A 24,775-nucleotide genomic window follows, 5' to 3' on the forward strand; every position below is an offset into this window, starting at 1 on the left:
CCATGACCAAAAGCAACTTGGAGAAGAAAAGTTTATTTTGTTTACACATCCTGTCATGATTTGAATATGGTTGGCCAGTAGGGTTTTACTGCTGTGAACAGACACCATGACCAAGGCAAATCTTATAAAGGACAACACATGTTGAACTTACAGGTTCAGAGGTTCAGTCCAGAATCATCAAGGCAGGAACATGTAAGCATCCAGTCAGGCATGGTATAGGCGAAGCTGAGAGTTCTACATCTTCATCTGAAGGCTGTTAGCAGAAGACTGACTTCCAGGTAGTTAGGATAGGGTCTTAAATCTCACATCTACAGTGACACACCTACTCTAACAAAATAGTGCAACTCCCTTGGCCAAGCATATTCAAACCATGATACATTTCATCATTGAAGGAAGTCAGGGTAGGAACCTGGAGGCAGGAACTGATTGAGAGGTGATGGAAGAGTGCTGCTTACTGGCTTGCTCCTCATGGCTTGCTCAGCCTACTTTCTTATAGCACAGGACCACCTGCCCAGGGGTGGTATCACCCATGGAGAACTGGGCCCTCCCACATCAGTCATCAAAAAAAAAAAAAAAAAAAAAAAAAGGATCAAAGTCTTGCCCACAGGTCTATATCATAGGGGTATTTTCTCCCAAAATGACTCTAGCTTGTATCAAGTTGGCATAAAACTAGCTAGCACAGTTGATAATTAGCATGTATTTATAGATGTTAGATTAAAATATCCTTTTAAAACATCTTTAGGCATTTTGGATAGATTCAAATTGATCATGATTAACTTTTTGTATGTTACATTTAAGTTTTCAAATCATTTGCCTTATAATTGTTGATATTAATTGCTCCTTATACTATATCTAGATGCGTTCACTTTGCTTTCATATTAATTTTTGCCTTCTCTGTTTTTAATTATGTATGTTTGATGTTTCATTTTAATGGGCATATGCTGGTATTTTGCATTTCTAGATGACTAGTGATTCTTGCAGTTTTGTTTTTGTTTTTTCATGTGCTTGACTTCTAAATACCTTCTTCTGTTTATTGTCATTTTATGGTGTTGGTTTAGTCCATTATCACCAAGGCTGGAACATGGCAGCATCCAGGCAGGCATGGTACAGGAGGAGCTGAGAGTTCTACATCTTCATCTGAAGGCTGCTAGCAGAATACTCACTTCCAGGCAGCTAGGATGAGGGTCTTAAAGTCCACACCCACAGTGGGCCTACTCCAACAGGCCCACTCCTATCACATCCAGTCTCAAAATCAATCAATCAATCAACAAATAAATAGATAAATAAAATATTGCTTTGTATGTAAGGCACATTGTTGTGTAGCTGTCACATCTGTATGGACAACTCTTTCATCTTTAGCTGAACCTGTGCTCATTAAACACGTCCTTCTTCCCACCGCCTATAGCAACCACCGCATGTTTGTTCTGCTTCTGAATTTTACTACTCTCAGAATTCCAGAGTATTTTGACTTTTTTTTTGTTGGGTGTGTATTGGGAAGGATGGGGGGGTGGCAGGAGAACACAGGTCAGTGTTGGACACATCTTCCTTAATCAGCCCCCCCCCCCCCCCCCCCGCGCGCGCGCCTTTTTTGAGCCAGTGTTCCACACTGAACCTGGAGCTCCCTGATTCAGTTAAAGTTGGAGTAACTGAAAATAGACCCAGGTTCAATCCCCAGGACTGAAAAAATTACAAACTTGTAAAGAAAAAAAAAATCAGTCACATATCCTGAGTTTTTCTAAGTGAAAAAAGCCAGATATAAGAAGTCAGATATTTCAGGACCCCGAAGAATAGTAAAACTCAGAGCCAGAAAGTACAATGGTCACCAAAGCCTGGGGAGAAAAGAGGGTGCAGGTTTGTTGTTAGGGACTTCCCTCCAGTGCTCTCTGGTGTCCTCTCATTCATTTTGTCTCTTACTGATCTCTCCTTGCCCCGCCCACACTCTCAGGCAGGTGTCAGCCCTTCGCTCAGCGCCCACCTACTGCTTCTCTCCCTGGCTTCCTCCTGGCGTGCTCATTACCACATTTGTCACCTAATCAACTGCCTTTGTCCCTCCCTTGGCCTTTTGCCTGACTTTCATGGCAGCTGCTCTGTCATTGCTTGTGTGCTGCTCTGCCCCTTCTCCCATCGCTCTGGGCGGATACAGTGTGTTCTGTGGTACTGCACATTCACAAGTAAACTCACTTGTCTATTACCTTCCCCTCCGTATGCCCCCAAATCTGCTTATCCTCTGCCTGTGGCATTGTGATACACTTAAATCCAACATATGGGCCTTGGGCACCTCCAGCATCTTAGTAAGTCTTTTAATTCTACACTGGTGTACTCTCTGGAGTCTGTCTTGGATGGTCTTCCCCTCCTCTAGTTCCTCTTGATTTAATGGCTGCATTCCTTCTGAAGGCTTTGGTCAGTGACTCCCCTCACCTCACTGTCAGCCAGTCAAGCTCTGTTCTGTTGGTAACTGTCCCAAAGTCCAGATCATTCTGTCAGTTCCCTTACTCTCTCACTGCCGCTATTTCCCAGTTGTGCTCACTGGTAAATCGGAGCTTTGTATTATGGGGAAATTTTAAAAGTCTTTTTTTTTTCGGGCAACAGCCCTTTGGTGGTATAATGGCTGCCTCGTCCTGCCTCGTGTGCATCACATCTTCTTAGTTTCGTCCTCTCAGACACTTGTCTGTCGTTTCCAGGTTTACATTGGGTCCTGCTTGATGCCTGTGTTGGAACTGTTTCCTCTGAGCATGACCTGGCCATTGCCATCTTGAAGTCTGAGCAGCCATTGTTACCGTCAACCACTCCCCACTGTCCCGGCAGCAATAATCCTGCCCCATCTGCACAGTCTGAGGATTTAAAAGCATATAGGAGAGGGGAGTTTGAGATTGAGATCTTCTGATTCAGCACCAGTGCCAGGGGTAGGGCTTATTCTCCGGTGCAGTGTCTGCTAGTCCCCGGTGCTCTGTAACAACAGGCTTTCCTATGCCTCTTCCCAGTGTGTTGTCATTGATGGTACAAGACAAGCTATGTTTAAGCTTTGAAGACCTCTCCGTTTTAATGACTGCCAGGTCTTTGTCCTTGGTAACTGGTTCTTCCAGGTTCTGCTTTACGCCATCTTCACTGAAAACTGCCTCTGTAGTTTGCACTTCCCCCACCTCCTTTTAGTGCCTTTTGGCCCCCTTATGACCTGTAATAGTTCAGGATTCGAGTAGTTTATGCCTCATTGCAGATAAATGAAGCCCTTGCTAACAGTGTCCATATCTGATCTCTGTATCCTCCAATATCTGGGGGAATTAAAAGAAAAAAAAAAATGAACATGAGCTGTAGAGTTTTAAAAGCCCATGTTTAAATACCTGTAAACATTTATTACTATGTAGCCTTGAACAAATTCCTTAATCTCTAGGAAAAATAGTAACTAATTTATGATACCATGAGAATTAAATAGGATGAAGTATGTAAATACTGTTACAAAGTCACAAAGCAAGCAATCAAGGGTTATAGCTGTGTATCGTTTCCAGTAATAAATATTGCTGAGCAAGTGAATAGTTGCTGATCCCTCCTCCTAGTCACCTTTTGCTTTAAAGTCAAGTCAACTGAGCAGCCCCAGGAGATGACCCAGAGCAATTTGAAATAACTCCCAGCTGCCATTTGTCCCACACTTGGAAGGCATATTCAATAAGACTAGGATCTGAAAGCATCTCTTTCTCACTACAAACGCTGTCTCCATCAGACAGGTGAGTTTACTTAAAATCAAGACCAGAACCAAAGGCTGAATGTTTGAACATCAGCCCTTGATTAATCTGATCGTATGTTCAAGGCCCACCACTCCATCACTGAAAAATAAAAACCTGTAAAATAGAAATAGAATCATCAGTTAGTTGGCATTTTGGGGAGATTTATCTGTTTTTTCATTAGTTATGAAAAAGCCAGGAAATCTTAATCTGAACTCTACCTACTGAGAACCTATTTTTCAAATTTCTTTATCTGCAAAATGGTAGTAAGAAGAGTTATAAGACGAGGCTAAACATAGTACTGCACACATTTGATTCCCAGCACTCAGGAGACAAAGGTAGGAGGATCTATGAGTTCGAGACCAGCCTGGACTCCATATAGTTCTAGGACTGCCAGGGCTGCACAGAGAAACCCTGTCTCAATAAATAAATAATAAAAGACTTTAACAGAAATAAAAAATTTCCAGTGGTAGTACATACCTATCTCTTGACCGTATTTTAATGGGAATGTGTTAAAGACACTCAACTCTGGATGTATTTTTTTTCTTTTGATGGTAGTAACCGTCTAACCAAGAACCTCATGATTTGTGCTAGGCAAATGCTCTGTAACTGAGCTACATCCCCGGCTCTTTTTATTTTTATTTTGAGACAGGGTCTTGCTGTATAGCCAGGCTGGTCTCAAACTTGTGATCTTCCTGCCTTGACCTCTGTGTAGCCTGGACTACAGGGTACACTCTTACACATGACTAGAAAGACTTACTGGAAGATATTAGAACCACAGTCTAAACTCTGAGGAGTGCATAGCTGAACTCTCCTTCACTAGGAAGGACTTCATAATGTTGTTACTGTTGTTGCCCTGAGATAGAGCCTCATGGCTAGCCCCAGGCTGGCCTTGAACTCTAGATCCTCCTTCCTCAGCCTCCTGGTTGCTGGGAATGTCATCCTGTAACACCTGCGTGATGTTGAGTGTTTACAGCCTTCCTCGTTAGTAACCGTGTGCAGAGCTCCTTTGTCATCTCATCCTGAGATCGGCAGTATGTCATAGTGGGAGTTCTCACTCCTGCAAAAGCAGCAAGTAGCCCATCTGTAGCCCATCTCTCCAGCACCCGAGAGAGGTTTTGAAATCACCTTCCTCGAAACCTCACAACACAATTTAGAGTATTAGTCCTTTGGCTCTGATGTTCTCAATTGTACACAGCTGTCTAAATACTAGGCATGTTCTCCTGCACCTCAGTTTGCTTTCTTCCTCTCTTTGCCCTCAAGTGAGAGGTCATGGCTGTCAACCTTGGCATCCACTGGCATGGATCACATATCAGAGCAAGAAATACTGCTCTTTGGCCAGAAGCCAGCAAGTCTGACTTGGTCTAGCAAGTATTCACTATGCCTGTGGTCTATCATTCCTTCATTTCGAATTATGCAGGATATATTTTTTCAAATAAATTCTCCCTGAAATGTGTATAAGTATATATAATTGAATGTCTATTGATTCAGATTTCTAGGCTGGAGTTGTAACTCAGTAATAGAGTGTTTGTAGCACACCCAAAGTCCTGGCTACTATTTTCAATACTGCCTGTGTGTGTGTGTGGTGAGGGGGTGTTCAACTTAACATTTATAGTTTGTGTAGTGGGGGATATACTACCAACAGCAAAGTATACTCAGAGTAATTTATGGTGGCTCTGCTCTGCATTGTCAGCAGAGCAGAATCGGGGTTAGGTGAAAGGAAGTATAGAAGGTTGTGCCTGTCAGGAATGATCTCAGTTAGGCTAACTGGAGAGCAAAGCCTGCCTGCTGTGGGTGGCACCGTCCTGTGGGCCAGGATCCTGGAAAGTGACCTGAGCAACAAGCATTCGTCACTCTCTACTTCCCAGCTATGGGCACAGTGTGATCCGCTGCTGGCGCTGCTGCTGCTGCTGCTGCTGGGCTTCTCCATTTTGATAAGCTGTCATCTCAGACTGTTGGCCAGGATAAACCCCACCTTAAATTGCCTTTCTCAGGGGTGGTGTTAATGGTGCTTTAATCACAACAGGAGAAACCAAGACAGAGCTATGATTTTTTTAAAAAAAGATGTATTTATTTATTATATATAAGTGCACTGTAGGTGTCTTCAGACACACCAGAAGAGGGCATCAGATCTCATTACAGATGGTTGTGAGCCACCATGTGGTTGCTGGGAATTGAACTCAGGACCCCTGAAAGAGCAGTCAGTGCTCTTAACCACTGAGCCATTTCTCCAGCCCCCCCTTTTTTTTTTTCTTCAATTTTTTTCTAAGTCTTTTATCATATTGCTTTCATGCATGTTAGTGACATCTCTGGGTGTTCTTTATAGTTTAAATGTTGAACTTCAATAATTGATCAGCCAGTGTATGTGTAATGGAACCATTTTAAAGTTAAGTTAAAAATGCGTTTGTTTGATTTTTTTTTAAAGTAAGGACTACACACTGGCTCTTTGAACACGGAGGAGCAAGGAAAGAACACAGTGTATGCCATTGTGTTTGGTGTACTAAAGACATGAGCTGATCATGACTCACCTCATAGTTTCCTTGCTTCCTTGGTAAGCACTCACTTTACCAAAGGTTTATCATTTTCAAGTTTTTGTGTCTGTTTTTATTTTTAAATAAATAAATGAGAAGCTGGAGAGATGGCTCAGTAGACAAAGTTTTGCAAATGCGAGGACCAGAGTTCTGTTCTTCAGAACCCACTTAGGAAATGAGACTAACCGGGGTGAAGGGCCCTTGTCTTGCTTTATACAAGTGTGCTTTGCATCTGTAAAGTTGTTTATTGTCCGGATCTTCCTGTTTCCAAGTTTTTAGTTTTGGGTTTTTTGTTTTGTTTTGGAGGTATGTTTTGTTTGTTTGGTTGGCTGGTTGGTTGCTTGGTTTGGTTTGGTTAGTTTTTGTTTTGTTTTGTTTCAAACATGGTTTCTCTGTGTGGCCCTAGCTATCCTAGATCTTGCTCTGTAGACCAGGCTGGCCCGAGACTCAGAGATTCACCTGCCTGTGCCTCCTGAGCTCTGGGATTAAAGGCATGGCCACCACACCCGGTTTTGTTTTCAAGTTTTGTTGTATGTGTGCCCTGGCGCTGGTATGGAGGACAGAGGACAGGTCTTAAACGTTATTTCTCTTTCTTCCATGTGAGTCCCAGGGATGGATTTCAGTTTGTCAGGATTGCCAGCAGGCTCCTTAACCTGCTGAGCCATCTGCCCCCCAGCCCCCCAGCCCCCCAGCCCCAAGTTCTTCTTTACCCAACAGAAGCAGTAAGTAGCACTACAATATTCTATTCACTGTGGTTTAAAAAAAAAAAGTATTAGATGCTTTGTTCTGGGTTTCTAAGATCTGGTTCTCTGGTCATTTTTTTATGAGTCATCTACTATAAAAATTTCAAATACACAGAAAACATGAAAGAAGCTCTTTGTTGTTTTTCTGAGACAGGATCTCCAGCTTAGCCCCAGACTCACAACAGTCCTCCTGCCTCAGCTTCCTGAGTGAGTACCTAGGTTATAAGTATGAGCCACTCACCACCCACAACTGAAAGAACTGTGTATGTGAAGGTGTGTGAGAGCATACATATGTGTGGGGACAAACTTGGATATCTCTCATGGTGTTCTGCTGTTCCCAGTTAGACTGGACTGACTGGCTCAGGGGGTCTGCACGTCTCTACATCCCCAGCACTGGTACTATATGCATGTCCCACCGCCACTCAGCTTTTTCTCATGAGTGCTGAGGTGGCATTCATGCCTCATGCTTCAGGGCAAGCACCCTGTTGACTTAGACATTCAAGATTACATTTACCTACAGTCTAGTCTGGAGAGAGTGAGACAGGGGCTTCAGACAGGGTTTCTCTGGCTGCCTTGGAATTTTCTCTGTAGACCAGACTTGCCTCAAACTCAGAGATCTGCTTCCCTCTGCTTCTGGGGTGCTGGGATGAAAGGTGTGACATTACTGCCTGGCTAAGAAGTTCCTGTCCATGTGCATTGTTTACAATCAGCTTTTTATACTTGTTTTTTTTTCTTGTCAGCTTCCATTTTTACCTTCATGATTGCTTGTATTGCCCTTATGCTTAGGAGGTTTTTTTTTTTCCTTAGCTGCAATTCACAAATATTTGCTTATTCTCTTTTTAAATGTATTTTAAACATCTAATTCTGTAAGACAACTTATTTTCTGTTGATTTGCCCTAAGAAGCCAAGCACACATATACAGTAGTCTTTCAACGTGCTGCCTGGTCCTCCTGCAGATTCTTGTTTGCATTCCCAACTTTGAAGTATGATCAGGTAGCAGCTGAACTGGATTCCACCAGTGATCAATATCCAGTTCTTTAAGAGTTACAGATGTCTAATGTAAGTGGTACTGGCTCCGTTATCACACCCTACAAAGGATAGAAACACCTTTGCACTTGGGAAAGGCCACTGCTGAACCCATCTCCTGCTAGGCAGTGCCTTTGTACTAGCACATGTCTTGGACTTGTATAAATTACCAGCATGTGTCTCACCTCAGCATCTGCATGTGCTTCTTAGGGAGGCAGGCCCTCTCTGTCTCAGATAGTGACTGCCATATTGATTTACAGCTAGACTGTAAACCGTGTGAAAGCATGGCTTCTAAATAAATTGGTCCTCAATTCTTCCTCTAGAACCTAAGATCAGTATTGTACACAGGTCTTGAAAAGGTAAACTTGGGAAACTTAAGGACTGCCTATCTCTCATACATAAAGATGCAGTCTGGAACCAAGTTTGAGAATTTAAAAGATATGTTATTTAAATTTACTTTTATTTCTATGAGGGTAATTAATAGCTGGGCTTCTGGGGGAAACTGTCTATCGGGCTGTCAGAAGACCCTGTGTACATATTTTAATACCTAAGAAAGATGCTACCCAAAATACCCTTTTGTATTTTGAGTCATTTGGACATAATTATAATACTTTAAGACTTCATCTCCTGTGTCTTTTTATAGGTCAGCATGGACTCCTGGTTCGTCCTTGCCCTGTTTGGCAGTGGTCTAATACACGTTAGTGCTAACAATGCTACCACAGGTAAAAGTTGTCATCTGAGAGGGGGGTCAGTATTTAAGTAATGCTAAGTTATTTAAATGTGACTGTGAAGCTTCTAGAAATCTCTGAATTATATTAACAGTCAGCTTTGTTCTGTCTGCTAAAATAACTGGAGAGATTGTTCTTTCATAAGTATAAGAAATGTTAATACTTACATCCCTACATAGTGTCTCTGAGTAAATAAGGAAAAAGCCCTTTTTCTTCATGCCATAAAGCAGCGGTCCTTTAGAGGAAGCAGGAAGGTTCCAGCATTAAGAGGGTGTGGGATATAGGTGTCTGTCTGTCTGGTCTTTGTTGTGCAGATTCGTGAAGTATTTATTAATGCTTACTACATTGTGTCTTAACTTTTGAGCCTCACATTCTTCATAAGATTTTTTTTTTTCCTGGTATTTGCAGTTTCACCTTCTTTAGGAACTACAAGATTGATTAAAACATCAACAACAGAATCGGCTAAGGAAGAGAATAAAACTTCAAATTCAACCTCTTCAGTAATTTCTCTTTCTGTGGCACCAACATTCAGCCCAAATCTAACTCTGGAACCCACCTATGTAACTACTGTTAATTCTTCACACTCTGACAATGGGACCAAGAGAACAGCCAGCACAGAATCTGGAGGCACTACCATCTCACCGAACGGAACATGGCTTATTGATAACCAGTTCACAGATGCCAGAACAGAACCCTGGGAGGGGAATTCCAGCACCGCAGCAACCACTCCAGAAACCTTCCCCCCTGCAGGTACCAGAGATCTTTCTGCTTGCTCCTCTTGCTCTGGGCTTAGTTACTGTCTTTGCATATATTTTATAGCCCTAAAAATTCTTGAAATATACTTTTGTCCAAGAAAAGAAATGAAACCTAGAAACAGAAATTTTTTAAAGATTTGTTTTTATGTATGTGTGCCTGTGTCTGAGTCTGTGTGTTTACATGAGTTTATATGTAACACATGTGTAGAGTTGCCCTTGGAGGCAAGAAGAGGGTGTTGGATCTCTGGTCTTAGAGTTTCAGAGGGTTGTGAGCCACCCAATGGGGGCACTGGGAACCAAAGCCCTGTTGACTGAAGGAACAGCAAGTGCTCTTAACCACAGAGCCATCTCTGCAGCCACTATCATGTTAGCAATTCTAATGCCTGGCTAGCATAGCACCTAAGGTCGTGATTAGACTGGGGAGGTCCAGGTGTGTTTAAAGGTATTTAAAGGTATTAGAATATTTATCAACTAGCTGAAAGTGACCAGTACAGACTGCATAGTGCATTGGCCTTAAGGAGGAAGCAGTCCAGAGGCCATGGGAAGGGGTGAAGATAGATGTCCTATAGCATAACGAAGTAGAGGAATACTGTCCGCAGGAACAGTGAGAGCGTGAGGCTCGGGGAGGCCTATCCATTCAGAGCCATCTGTTCAGGCCACGTCTGTCACTGGAGTGAAGCAGCAGCGGCCTGGAGGTAGGATCGGAACTCTGGGGCTGACACCAGCTTACCTAGAGCACATTTCTGACTTATTCAACCAGATCCCTAGTCTAGACAAGACAATTAGAGGGTCCCTCAAGCAGCATCTGCATGGAGTAAAGTAATTGCTCCAACTGCCACATGAGTGACGTTTCCTTTCTAGTGAAATTGCTGTCCTCTGATCTGTGATCACATCCTTTTGGCTCAGAATTCTTGTCTGTTTCAGATTCTCTTAGATGGATCCATGTCTGGCTCATGGTAGAATTCCAAAAGTACTTTTGGAATTTAATCCTATTTGATACTAAAGATGACATCTTTCAACTAGACCTTCTAGTGCAGACCTGATACCTGTCTGCTTTAACGACATTGTTTCGGCAGGACAAGCAAGAGAGCATTAACAGTTACAGTTAAGAGCATAGTTTGCGGACCCAGTGTGCTCCTGCTCAGTTCCAGCTCTGCCGTAAGCCCCACTGTGAGCACAGGCAGATTTACTTGATACTGTCTGTATCTCTGATTTTTGTATTTGCCCCCAGATAGCAAGAAGCAATTTTTAAAAAAGATCTATTTATTTTATGTACATGAGTCCACTGTAGCTGTCTTCAGACACACCAGAAGAAGGTATCAGATCCCGTTACAGATGATTGTGAGCCACCATGTGGTTGCTGGGAATTGAACTCAGGACCTCTGGAAGAGTCTCTTAACCACTGAGCCCCTGATTTTTTATATATAAAGTTGAAGTGAATGATGGTAATAATTCATGCCTGTGGAGAAGTTGTTTGATGAGTTGATATAAGCCGGATATAGTGATGCATGCCTTTAATCCTAGCACTTTGCCTGGCAGAGGCAGGCAGATCCCTGTGAGATCAAGGCCAACCTGGTCTACAGAGTGAGTTCCAGAACAGTCAGCGCTACATAGTAAGACCCTGTCTTGAAAACAAACAAACAAACCAATAGAGGTAAATTGCTTACTATGGTTCTGTACATGGTGATAAGCAACCTTTTTTTTAAGGGTCAGCTGTTAAAATTGTTAGGACTTAAGCTCTGAGAGGCGTAAACCACATGTCCAGGCATGTTAAGTGGCTGTAATCCTAGCACTCAGAAGCTGAGGCAGGAGGATTTATAGTTCCAGAGCTACATGATCGGACCCTGTCTCAAAAAGAGCTGTGGCTAATATGCTCAGTGGAGGCCCTTGCCTCAGAAGTGCACCAAGCCTTGGATTCAGTTATTGTAAAAATAAACAAATATAGAGATACAATAAATGTCTGTGGCTGCCGTTATTCTTAATTAGGTTGAGAACTACAAATAATTTTACTTCATATTTTAATGTTAAAGTACAGTTTATGACCCATTCATGAAATCTGTGTAATGGACCACAATCATTAGTGTTTGTCTTTGTGGGTGATCCTATTCCATATCCATTGTTATATGTGTGATGTTTTGAAGCTTTTGTTTATTATGCACAACATACATGGTACACTAAATAACAACATACAGTGTTCTTCTGTGAGTTATAGCCATTGCTTAGGGGGAAAGGCAATCACACCTGCTGAAGGAATGAATACAGAAGGTAGGGCTGTAAATAAGCACAGTTGATTTCCTAGCCTGGCTCTCAGTCCTTACTGCTTTCCACTTCACAGTCCTGTGAGATGACCATAGTAATTACCTCCTGTCAGTGCATGCCGAATTTAACACGAAATACGATATTAGACTTGCAAATAGCAAAGTAGACTTAGTTTTTACTTTTGTAGTCTTTCCACATTAAGATTCCCATACACACGCTCTCTAAAATGTAATTTTTAAAAATCCTCTTAAAGGTAAAACGAGGGCTACAAGCATAGTTCAGTGGATAAAGTGTTTGCCACACAAGCGTGAGGACCTGAGTTCAAATCCCCTGAAACCACATAAGCCCAGGCATAATCTCAGTGCTCCTCTGACAGGATGGGAGGTAGAGACAGGAAACCTCCCAGAAGCTCACAGGTCAGTTAGCCTGCTATACACAGTGCAATGGCAGACACTGAAGAAACTTTGTCTCAAATACAGTGGAAGGTCAGGGCCCGTGCAGGCTGGTTTTATGTCAGCCTGACACAGTTGAGAAACTGGCCTGTGGTACACTCGGTGATTGATGTGGCGGGCCCTGCTCACTGTGCGTTACCACCTCTGGGCTGGTAGTCTTGGCGTCTTCTGTAAGCAGGCTGAGCAAGCCTTGAAGAGCTGAGCTTCACGGCTTCTATGTCAGCTCCTGCCACTGGCTTCTCTGGATGATAAACTACAAATAAATAAATCCTCTCCTCCCCACATTGACTTTGTGGTGTTTTATCACAGCAACAGAAACACACGGCTTGTGTTCAAGGTTGTCCTTTGACCTCACACATGCATCGTGGTACTCAGAGGCCCTAACTCAAAAACATGAACATGCAAACAAAGCTCCCGCATACATATCTGATCACTTTCATGTGTGTATGTAACGCATTCTCATCTTCAGCACTGTGTTCCCATCGTGTCCTTCCTAGCCAGTCCCTCGACTTCCATGGCTTTTCCTAAAAGGTTGTTACATACATATGTGTTTTGCCTGCATGTATGTATGTGTGTATGTGTATTGTGTACATGCATTCTGTCTATGAAGGCTAGATTAGGACGTCAGATCCTGGAACTGGAGTTGCAGATGCTTGTGAACCTCCATGCGTATGCTGGGAACTGAACTCTCAGAGAGTAGGCAGCTCTCTTAGTTACTGATTCTCTGGCTCCATTCTTCTTCTTCTTTTCTTTTTCTTTCTTTTTTTTTTTTTTTTTTTTTCTGTATGAGTACATCTGTCTTCAGACACACAGAAGAGGGCGTCCATTACAGATGGTTGTGAGCTACCCTGTGGTTGCTGGGATTGAACTCAGGACCTCCAGAAGAGCAGTCAGTGCTCTTAACCACTGAGCCATCTCTCCAGCCCTATTTCTATCCTTTTTGAGAATTTTTTTAATGGCCCAAAAAGTGTCATTCACATTGCTTACAGAGCATATGTAAGAAGTTTTCCTTTATTTAGGATGTTTTCAGTAATATTTACAAGTGGGTTTTTTTGTTTTGTTTTTCTCTGTGAATTTGAACCGTTTTAACTTTACAGATGTGATACTGTTGATCAGTTGCTAGTGTTTTATTTTCATTAAAAGAACCTGAAAGTTTAAAGAAAAAAGAAAAAGAATTTGAAAGTATGCATAGAAATCTATGAATTTTACTCATATTTTCTAATTCAGGCAAATTTAAGGAAAGTCAATCCATGATAGTTTAATTTCCTACATAGCTATGAAACAGCTGTGAATGTTTCTCACTTTGCATATTTTTGTCCCCTTTTTTCCTTGGGATATATTATTGCATAGTTTGCTGTTTTTTTCCTCCAGAAGAACCCACTATTCCTTATTGACTCTATCACCTTAGCTTTTTTATTGATTATTCTTACCTTTCCTGCCTTTTTAAGGTTTATTTTGTGATACCCACTTAGTTTTTTTTTTAAATTAAAGCTGAATTTTTATTTTTCATACTTACTAGTATTTGGTGGTGTGATTTTTATACAGGATAGGTTCCAATACGCTGCACAGGTGCTCCTGTAGGTAGCTGTTCGCTAGGATGCTGTCTAAGCTCTGATAAAAATGAATGATTGTCTTCTCTCTGCATATGGTCAGAGGGCTGCCCTCTCATCAGGAGCCAAGTCACTCTTACATGGCCTGCCATCGACTAATAGCCTTATCTGCATGGACCCATTCTCCAAATGTCAACCTTAGAGTTTTCACAAATCCCATCAGCCAGAATTTATCATGTGACCACACCTAGTCTTAGAACTTGGCTAAAAACACAGAGGTGCTTTTGTTACATTTTTTTTTTTGTAGTGTTCAAATTTTGACTGTTAGTTAATTTCTACATTTATTGTATAGTGATGAGAAATATCAAAACTATATTTGTCTTAGGGATCGGACTAGGCTGTAGATACACCACAGGTTTCTTTAAAATGCATCTGTGTGTTTATTGATGGGGGTTGGGAGCAGCTGCAGTACAGGTGTGATGGAACCATCCTCTCCTCCCACCATGTAGACCTTGAGGGTTGAACTCAGGTCATCAGGCTTTGTGGCAAGTGCCTTTTTGCCTGCTTAGCTGTCTCTCCAGTTCACCACAGATTTCTGAAAGCAAGCTTTTGTCTATTAGTATATGGACTTGCAGTTAGATTGAGTTTTTTTGTTTTTTATTGTTTGCATCTCTTTGTGTAGATCTTTTATATCTTTAATGTTGTCATTTTGCATATCAAAACCCCAAAAGAGATAATGTCTTCTATTCACTTTTATTTGTGTTTTTCCTTGAATTCCTGTATTTTTAGTAAGTATTGGATTGGCGTACTCAGGAACAAGGAAGGAGACAACTTACTAAAGTTTAGTAACCCTTGGATAATCTTCTTCCCCATTTACTGCAGTGTACTGAAAATGTAGAAAATTACCTATGTTCCTGGAGCTTTTCCTTTTCCTTTCCCCTAAATTAAATAGCAATGTTTTCTTTTAACCTGAGTAAACGTTTCTGTTTTTTACTTGTTATACAGGTAATTCTGACTCAAAAGACAGGAGAGGTGAGCTCATCACCTTTATCTGTTGTCCTTTAAGGGTGTCCACTGCCTGCATGTCTCTGCTGTCCACCATCTGTCCTGTCTCTGCTGTCCACCGTCTGTCCTGTCTCTGCTGTCCACCGTCCGTCCTGTCTCTGCTGTCCACCGTCCGTCCTGTCTCTGCTGTCCACCGTCTGTCCTGTCTCTGCTGTCCACCGTCCGTCCTGTCTCTGCTGTCCACTGTCTACCATGTCTCTTTTGTGCTGTCCACTGTCCATCATCTCTCTTCTGGCATTTGTTTACGGTCCCTTAGATGTTCTCAGGTTTACCTTAGAAAAGAGTAAAAGAAACAGCATTTGATTTTATGTACACTACACATTCCAACAGATTTAGTATTTTATGTTTTTAAATTTCATCTTTGTGTATGAGTGTTTTAGCTGCATACATGTGTGTACTCACATACATGTTGCTCATAGAGGCTTTAAAATTGCATCAGATCCCCTGGGAATGAAGTCACAAGTGATTGTGAGCCCTCATGTGGGTGCTAGAAATAGATTAAGAGTCCTCATAGCCAGGGCTCTTGGCTACGGAACCATTTCTTCAGCCCCTTGATATATTTTAGTTAGTAATAAAAAACTGTATATTTGTCATGCCCCCATGCTAGAATTTTACCTTTTGGTCATATAGTAGGACATAATTCTTTTGTTTTCAAGTTGCATTTATTTTGTGTGAATGTTTTGTCCGCATGTGTATATCTGTGAACCTGTGTGCTGTGGAACTGGAGTTATAGATGGTTGTGAGCCACTGTCTAGGTGCTGAGTTTGAATATGGGTCCTCTGGAAGAGCAACAAGTGCTCTTACTCACTAAACCATCTCTTCAGTCCCTATGGTATAATTCTTAGGAATTAACTGGTTGATTTCTGGCTTTTCGTCTATTACCTTTAGTCATATTTGCTTCCTGTAGATTTTACCTTAATTTATAAAGCATTGTCACTCCATGGCTTTTAGAGATTCTCAACACCCTAATATAAAGCTCCTACAACCCCAGATGGTGTTTTATGTTTCTGTTGCTGTCAATGACCAAAACAACTTCAAGAGCTTATTGACCCTATGGCTCCAGAGGACAAGAGGCTGTGCAGTCACATCTTAGCCACATACAGGAAGCCTGGGTCCACAGTGACATACTTCACTCAGCAAAGCTGCTTCTCCTAAAGGTTCCATAGCGCCACCCTCAGACAGTGCACGGCTGGAGACCCACAGATGCCATTTCTGTGATCTAAGCGAAACTGAATTTCTGCGGTATGAGTATTTATGTACAGATGTCAGATTTTATAGAATGAACAACTGTTTAAAGAGACCGAGTCGGAGGCAGAGGCAGAGACTGAAAGACAAGTCATCTACTCTAAGAAATGATGATTACATTTGAATTTGGAAAATGAACAATAGTAAAGAAGTTTTTCATGATTTTGGGTTTGGGGGTATTGTTTTTGAACCAGAGTCTTGTGTACTGATGTTTTACCTCTATCTCCCAAGTGCTGAATTATATACCTGCATCACCATGCCTAGTCTTTCGTGTGTGTGTGTGTGTGTGTGTGTGTGTGTGTGTGAACTTAAAGTATCTTCTGTTACTCTCCACTCCGTATTTTTTGAGGCAGGGTCTCTCACCAACTTTGGAACTTGCCATTTGAGTTAGACTGGCTGGCCAGCGAGGCCCTGGGGACCTTGACTCTAGCCTGCCTGATCTGAAGCTCTGTAGACCACACTAGCCTTGAACTCCCAGCGATTGGCCTGCTTCTGCTTTCCAAATGCTGGGAATTAAAGGCCTGTGCCACCATTCCCTGCATAGCTGGGCACAGGATTCCTGGCACTTCTGGAATCAGCCATTATACTAGGCTTTTGAGAACTCTTTTTTAGATGTGTATATTTCATTGTATGCATATGAATGTTTTCCCAGCATCTCTGAGTTACCTCATGTATGCCTGGTGCCCCCAGAAATTAGAAGCAGGTCTTAGGTTGCCTGGAACTAGATTACAGATGAGCCACCATGTAGGTTCTGGCAATCCAACCCTGGCCTTCTGGAACAGAAACTCTCAAACACTGAGCTATCCTCACCAGTGTTAGAGTTAACAAAAAAAGCGCTGGGGGAGGGTACGGTGGGTGCGGGGGCACACATGGAGTTCACAGATGGTGCTCAGAGGACAGCTTTCAGGAGCCAGTTCTCTCCTTCCGCAAGAGGGTTTCAAATATCAAAACTTAAGCTGTCAGTTTTGCTTAGCAAGTACCTTTGCCTACTAAGCCATCTTGCCAGGTCCCAGAGCATCTCAGATTGAAACTTTGTAACTATTAAACCAGAATGTTCCATTTCATCCTCTCTTTTTTCCTGATAATTATTCTTCTTTCTGTCTCTATGAACTACTGGTCAGCTGTCACTCTTATTCCTAGCCTGTCTTCATTGTCATCTCTACTGTTAACTATGAGAAGCAGTGTTCTTCACTAAAATAGTAAGTTTCATTAAGCAAAAGGCAGCTGAGGGAACAGGATATCAGAAGTGAGAAAAGGGAATAGGGGACACCTAGCATCTTTGATGCATGGTGCATAAGCATCTCGCAGTGTCTCCTTGTTTAATCAGATACCCTGTGCCAGGAAGTCGCTTGTGCTTATGAAAGAGCAATCTTTTTCCTTCCCTCTTCTGTTTTTCTCTAGGTAGAAGACATTGGGACTGAGCAGGAATGTAATATCGGTCCTAGATCCTGGCCTGCCAGGATTTGTACTTCCAACCCTTTGAGTCCTTTTAGTTTTTTGTTGTTTGCTGTTTTGTCTTTTGTGCTCAAATGTTACAGCAATGAAAGAGTCTCTGACTTATAAGACAAATTTTATCCCAACACAGGAAGTCACACAGTAAATAAATGTATGATATATCAGAGATGGGCAGCATCTTTCTACCCGTAGCCCTAAGGTGGCCCAAGGGATTCTTTTCTCCCGAATTGTATGTAGTGCATGCACTGCTGCTTGCTCTCTTGTGAGTGTTTCTGCACCTCCCACTCTGTCTCACATTTTGTGCTCTGTGTGTGTGTGTGTGTGTGTGTGTGTGTGTGTGTGTGTTTCACATCCCACCATCTGCAGAAATGTTTACTTGGTGGTGCCCCCTATCCTGCATCAGAGTGTCTTCCTGAGCTCCTAACTTGAGTCCTTCATTGAACAAAAGTTATGACCTATGCGTTTCTCTTGGTTTCAGATGAGACACCAATTATTGCGGTGATGGTGGCCCTGTCTTCTCTGCTAGTAATTGTGTTTATTATCATAGTTCTGTACATGTTAAGGTAAGTGTGATAATGTTCCTGCATCTGCTTAGACTGTCCCGATACCCCTGTGTCTCAGTAAGCCCACACAGTTCAGAAAACAGGAGCCTGAGGACATAGGGACACTGAGTAGAGGGACAGTGATTTATAGTGTTTTCTAGGAAGACAATCTTGCTTAGGGCCTGGTCTCTCTGTGTCCTTTTCTTTATTTGTCCAAACCAAGTCTCCCAGTTTAGCTCAGCCTAAAGCCTAGAGAAGAGTAGTGGTTTGAAGTCAGAGACTCCCATACTATCTCATAGCTTATGAGAGACAGGTGTGTCAAGGTCTTCAGGTTTGTCATTTTGAAAGAACACCCTAAAAGGCCCCTGGTAACATTATATGCACTACAAAAACTTACTTGGTTTCTACTTGAGGTTTTGTTGCCAAGCCTCTCTAGGGCTCCTGGCCTTTGTACGCTAGGCTGGTCTTGGGGTAAAAGTATTCCTCTGACAGACCTTTCAGAAGCTTCTAGACGATGAACAAAGCAAGGAAGAAAACCTAAGAGAAAGAAGATAGTGGTTCATTTGTTCTCTTCCTACTGAAGCTCCTGCCTTGACTACCTTCTCTTGGACCCAACCTGCTCTGTGCTCCCTTTGTTCTTCAGGAATTAAGAGAAGGGGTCCAGTGTGTCATCTAGAATTTGTGTGTCTCCATTAAACCTGTGTCCCTCATTCTGGAGCTCTGGGCTTCTCCTCAGTGCACTGAGGAAACACCAAGATTTTTGTTTTATGAAGTCTTTAACTGTCCCACTCTGTCTGCCCATCCCATCACCCCTTCCTCCTCACCCCCACTGTATACATTTGCCCATATTCCACTTGTACATGCAAGTGTGTTGTGGAGCTGAAGCTACACAGAGGAACCATACAGGATGGAGTATAGTGTTCGCTACACTCGACTTCGAGATGCTAGGTATAAGGACAACCATCCCAAGAGACTCAGTCACCACAGAATAGAACCGCTTCAGAGGTGCCTGACCTGCTGCCCCCCCCCTTTGATTGACAGAAGAGGTTTAGAAAGACAGAGTCATTAGCAAGAATACAAGGAGTGATTTATCTCTGTGTCTAGTTTTTCATCACAAATATGTTCTCATTAGGTTTAAGAAATACAAGCAAGCTGGGAGCCATTCCAATTCTTTCCGCCTGTCAAACGGCCGCACGGAGGATGTGGGTAAGACATGGGGAATATCTGGAGAAGAAAACCAGGAAATGAACATTTCCCCCATCCCTTTACATTTATCTTTTCATTATTTATTTTATTTGTGCATGCACACACACACATGGAGATCAGTGGCTAACTCTCAAGAGTTGGTCCTCTCCTTCCATAATGTGGATTCTGGGAATCCAGTTGAGGCTGCCACACTTGGTGACAAACACCATTTATTGACAGCCATATATATATCTGCCTCTTTTCTCCATCTTTTCAAAACAATGAGACCACTAGTCTTCACAAGAGGGGCTGCATCAATCTCTAGGGCACCTAACTGACCTTCCCTTTTATACACTACAGAGCCCCAAAGTGTACCACTTCTGGCCAGGTCCCCAAGCACTAACAGGAAGTACCCGCCACTGCCTGTGGACAAGCTGGAAGAGGAGATTAACCGGAGAATGGCTGATGACAATAAGCTCTTCAGAGAGGAATTCAACGTGAGTTTTCTGTTGTTAGCAGAGGAAGGGAGACCTAAGGGCCAGCCTTTCCTGTGTAACCATGGAAAGAACGTTTTTAGAAAAGGAAATCACTTCACCCTCCTCATCTACCCATCTGTTCATTACTGACTAGTTCATTGTCATGTCTAGTGACTCGACATTCAGTGCTGACAAGCATTTTATAGGTACCAAGTAATACTCTAGGTGCCAAGGGTATGACACAGAGCAAAAACAAATCTCAGTCCCAACCTCACATAACTCTCTGCCCTCTTGGGAAACCACTTACAAGAACAAAACTACCTAGAAAGCCAAACAGCAATTCAAGGCATTGTTTGTCTGTAGCAGGGATCTGGAGTGTGTATGGGAAATGGTAGGCAAAGTTTGATGTAAAAGGCAGAGGCTTCAACAGAAGGCTGAATATGGAGATTTGTTGTTTGCATGTCTCTCAAGGAAGCAGGATGAGTATAACCAGCAGCTGCTGACCCTGGGCCAAAAGCTTCTGTGCTGTGATGCAGCTCAGTTGCTTACCTGGTGTGTCTCAGGTTCCTGGGTTTATTCCCCATTACCACAGAAAAGGATGGGAGAGACTATGGCCAAGTCTAGTTTACATCCATGTCAATACAACTAGAGAGGCTGAGGCAAGAAGATCACAAGTTCAAGGCCAGCCTGAGCAACTTAATAAGCTGCTGCCTCGATGGAATGTGTAGCTACTGTTTGAGCACAATTTCCTTGACGAAGTGGAAGTGTAGAGAAAGGGAAGTAAGGCACCAGAAATAGAAAAGGCAAGTGTCAGGGAAGAGTCAGACATGTTTAGATGGTTTTAAAGGGGCCACACAGCCTAGGAGCAGTGCTGTCCAGCTGTTTCCTGCTGACTGAACTGTTCCTTCATGAGGAAAGAAGGAAAGATCATCAAGACTCAGGAAGCCTGTGGTCTGTACTCTTGCAGGGAGATCCAGGGGGCATCAGAGTGGTCACTTTATATCTCCCAAAGAAAAATCCTGTAAACAAGGAGAAGTAGGGGGACAAAACGAAGAAAAGTCTAGCCCACACCACTCCACCCGAGATTGCTGGAGGGAAGTGGAAACCTGTGAACTAAGCAGATTGCTGTTTTGAAAAAGAAATGATTCTATTTGCTATATGGAGATTAGCCTGTGGGAACTAGATAGGGATCAAGGAATACAGCTAGTCTGTAGCAGTTGTTACGACCAGTTCTAACTGTCCTAATTATCAAATATGGTCATATTAAAGAGGAAACAGGAGACAGGGCAGAGGAGGGCAGTTCCGAGACTGTTGGTTTCCCTTGCCTTTTGCAAGTGTCATGCAACATCTTTGTCTTTTAGGTAGGTTCTTCTCATAATGACAAAATGGCTACCCCAATTCTAGAAATAATAAAGAGATCCAGTCAGGTCCAGTAGGATAGGGATGACTGTTCTAAGTTTCTGGAGACATCTTTTGCTACATGTTCCTTCTTAAAGTGATTCCAGATAGGGGAGAAAGTTTTGCAGCTTAGTAAAGTCAATCAGATCATCTCTGATCCAGGCAGATAACTACAGGGAAACCTTAGAACCCAAGAGGAAGGGAGGCTGGGGATCTGGCTCAGTCAGGAGTGTTTGCTATTCAGGCCCAACGACCTGAGTTTAGATCCCGAGCACCATGAGAAAAATGGGCACTTTGCCATGCTCCCTTAATCCCAGAGCTAGGAAGGCAAAGACTCCATGTTGCTCCCTGACTGGCAGGCCTAGCCAGATTGGTGAGCTCCAGGTTCAGTAAGAGATGCTATAACAGGAACAATAAATCAGGTGGAAAATGACTGAGAGATCCCCATTGTCCACCTGTGGCTTCCACATGCACAGTCACATACTCAGACATCACTCAAGACATAAAAGGGAACGTGGTTATCAGGTGGTCAAACCACACTCACAACTGCTCTGTCACTGAAGGGTTTATGTTCAGAGTCATATCTTTAGAAAGATCACTGGCATCAATGTGAAGAGTTTGTAGGAAGGAGTAAAGGCTTGAAGCCAACGATCATTTACCAGGTAAGAGTTGACAGAAGAGTTTAGACCTTTAGTCTTAAACTGTTGGGGAAAAAAGCACCATTTAATACTCATTACTGAGAACATTTAGCACATCCCACCAAACAGCCTCACAGATGGAACTGTGGTAGACATTGTACTGTTCTGTAATCTGTAACACCAGCTGCTTCTGGATGCTGTTGTATGTGACCCTATTGACATACCTTTTTTTTTTTTTTTTGTAAAATTCTTTTTGGGAAATAATATCCCCTGAGATACCATAATAAAGCATTCTGGTAAATCCTTGGAGAGAAGTCCTAGAAGGGACATGGGGCCGGGGAAAGTGGGAGACAGACAGACAGACAGAAAGGGAAATAATGTATAGCTGGGGCACTATGTTGAGTGCTCCCCTGGAGCATAAATAGTTCTTTGTTCCTGATTAGAGCCCGGTCTCTCATGAGATGTGTGACAATGTACTTAAAGTTCTCTTACAGTCATTAAATTCTCCTTACAGTCATTAAAGCTGCCAGTGAGGCATAAACTCGACCACAGTCTACTTCTGTCCAGCTTGGGCCAGCATAACACACAGAGTCATATACACCACATCGGAGTTCTTTCCCCTAGTCAGCTGTTGACATCAACAAGAAGTTGATGTCTCCTGAGAGAGAAGAACCTGTGGCAGGTGGCAGATCTTCTATACACATTGCTTCTAGCCATGGCATATTTCTGCTGGGCATATCTAATTCACAGATAACTAACTTCTGACATGAAGCTTCGAGGTTTAGCATCCCACTGAACCTGCTAAGCTATGTGCCTCAGTCTAGACCAGTTCTTTTCTGACCATTCAGTAAGTATATGAAAGGATACCCAAGCATGTGTTGTATCCTTTCTCCAGGATTCACAGTAGCCACACAAGCATTGCTCCTTTTACTGGGGAGAGTGATGGGCAAGCAGGAGCTCATCCTTTATGTCAGAGAGAGGAGCCTGGCAGGCCTACAGCTGTGACCTCAGAAAACCAGTCACAAGACAGCCCTGGGGTTTGCTTTGTTCTGTTCTGTTTTTATGTCCAGCATGCATATCTAAGATAGATAACCTCTTGCTCTTGAAGTTCTATTAGCTTGGCGTCATTAGCATGACGGTCAGGCTAATGTCCTATGAAACTTTGAGACAGTACTGGTAAACGTGGCCACAGCTAGATCAGGGTTATTTATCACCGAGGCAGTTCTTTTCATGAAAATGGGAAACAGCAGCTGGTATAGCTGTCCTGAGAGGCTCTGCCAGCACCTGACAAATACAGACGCATATACTCACAGCCAACCATCGGACTGAGCCCCGGGGAGCCTAATAGACGAGTTAAGGGAAGAACTGAAGGAGCTGAAGGAATTGCAAGCCCATAGGAAGACCAACAATATCAACTAACCAGACTCCCCAGAGCTCCCAGGGAATAGACCACCAACCAAAGGGTACAGATGAAGGGATTCATGGCTCCAACTACATATATATCAGAGGATGGTCTTATCTGGCATCTGTGGGAGGAGAGGCCCTTGGTCCTGTGGAGGCTTGACGCCCCAGGATAGGGGGATGGTAGAGGGATGAGGTAGGAGTGGGTGGGTGGGTGGAGGAGCACCCTCAGAAGCAAAGAGGAGAGGAAGAGGATTTGTGGAGGGGAAACCAGGAAGGGAGACAACATTTGAAATGTAAATAAATAAAATAACCAATATAAACAGCTCTAAATAATGTGTGCAACTTAAAAAAAAAAAAAAAAAAAAGCATATACTTGTCCCATTAAACCTAGATTCAGGTAGCAAGGGTTCTGCATTAGGAAGAAACGTTGCTGGAAAAGCCAGTGGTCAAGTCTGTGGCTCCAGCTTAATGTTGGCTCACTGTATAGCCCGGGCTGTCCTGAAGTTTACTATGTAGCCCAGACATGCCAGGAACTGCGGATCTTGCCTCAGCTTCCACGTACCTTGTTAAAGACCATGTGGCCTCTGTGTTAGCGTTTGCTATTCTCTCTTTATCCCTTCCTTCCAAGATATTATTGGTTCTCAGACTGGCCTCAAACTCTGAGTTTTACAACATTCTTCTCTCTTAGTAACTGAGACTATAGCATACATCTGTAAAATCCGAATTTTTTTTCTCCTGAATAATGACCCTGAGATTCAAATTGTATTTACAAACACCTAGGCTATAAGTTCTGGCTGTTCCCCAACCATCTCCTGAATTAATATCCCTTATTCTAATCTTAGCTCTGCCACGTAGCAGGTTACCTCTGCTCAGGTGCCATGCCTGTCCTTCCTCTTCCCGGGGCCCCATCCTTCTGTGCCTTCTCTATCCCATAATCCTTTCTCCCTATCGGATGTCCCACCTTCTATTTCCTGTCTCAGCTACAAGCCAATCAGCTTTAATTGACAGGTGTAGCATCCACTCTGTACACAGATTTTCTCTGTGCTTGTCACCAGATGGATGTCTTGCAAGCTTTTATGTTTTCTATACCACTTAGGAAGTGGCACTTTTTCTAGTCTTGTAGGTCCCCTGAAGTGACTGAGCTAGCTGCCTCCCAGTTCCCATATCATTCAGAGGCTCCCGTGTTTTCCTCACCGGTGTGTATCATACGGCAAGGACTATCAGTATCATACTAGGGACATACAGTAAAATCATCCTAGAGCCTTGGTAAAGACACTGTTATACTCCTGGAATGAAAAGTAGGAAGTCAGGCTGGGTAGAAGGCTTGGTCAGTAAAATGTTTAAGGACCTAAGTTTTATACCCAGAACCAACATTAAAAGGCTTAAGACACCAAAATCGCCATCTTGAGGAAGTAGAGATGGGTGGACCTCAGGAACTTTCTGACCAGCTAGTCTTATTAAAAAAAAACTCCTTGGGGGCTGGGTAGATGGCTCAGCTGTTAAGAGCACGGACTGCTCTTCCAGAGGTCCTGAGTTCAATTCCCATCTGTAATGGGATCAGATGTTACCTTCTGGTGTGTCTGAAGATAGCTGCAGTACGCTTATAT

At 42.9% G+C, this 24,775-nt stretch overlaps 1 protein-coding gene across 2 annotated transcripts in view; it reads left to right on the forward strand.

Annotated features, from left to right (window-relative positions):
- Positions 1-24,775, forward strand: part of PTPRA (protein tyrosine phosphatase receptor type A) — a 98,488-nt gene that overhangs the window by 43,449 nt on the left and 30,264 nt on the right. The window contains exons 2-7 of one of the 2 annotated variants that reach the window (XM_080931272.1): positions 8,660-8,738; positions 9,153-9,494; positions 14,766-14,792; positions 18,004-18,088; positions 19,200-19,273; positions 19,613-19,749. In XM_080931272.1, the coding sequence (XP_080787398.1) occupies positions 8,666-8,738; positions 9,153-9,494; positions 14,766-14,792; positions 18,004-18,088; positions 19,200-19,273; positions 19,613-19,749 (738 nt within the window). In that variant the 5' untranslated portion in view covers positions 8,660-8,665. The remainder of the gene's footprint in view (positions 1-8,659; positions 8,739-9,152; positions 9,495-14,765; positions 14,793-18,003; positions 18,089-19,199; positions 19,274-19,612; positions 19,750-24,775) is intronic. The other variant, XM_080931273.1, reaches the window with a different exon arrangement.

Source organism: Micromys minutus, assembly GCF_963924665.1.
Source record: "Micromys minutus genome assembly, chromosome: 17".
Lineage (NCBI taxonomy): Eukaryota > Metazoa > Chordata > Mammalia > Rodentia > Muridae > Micromys > Micromys minutus.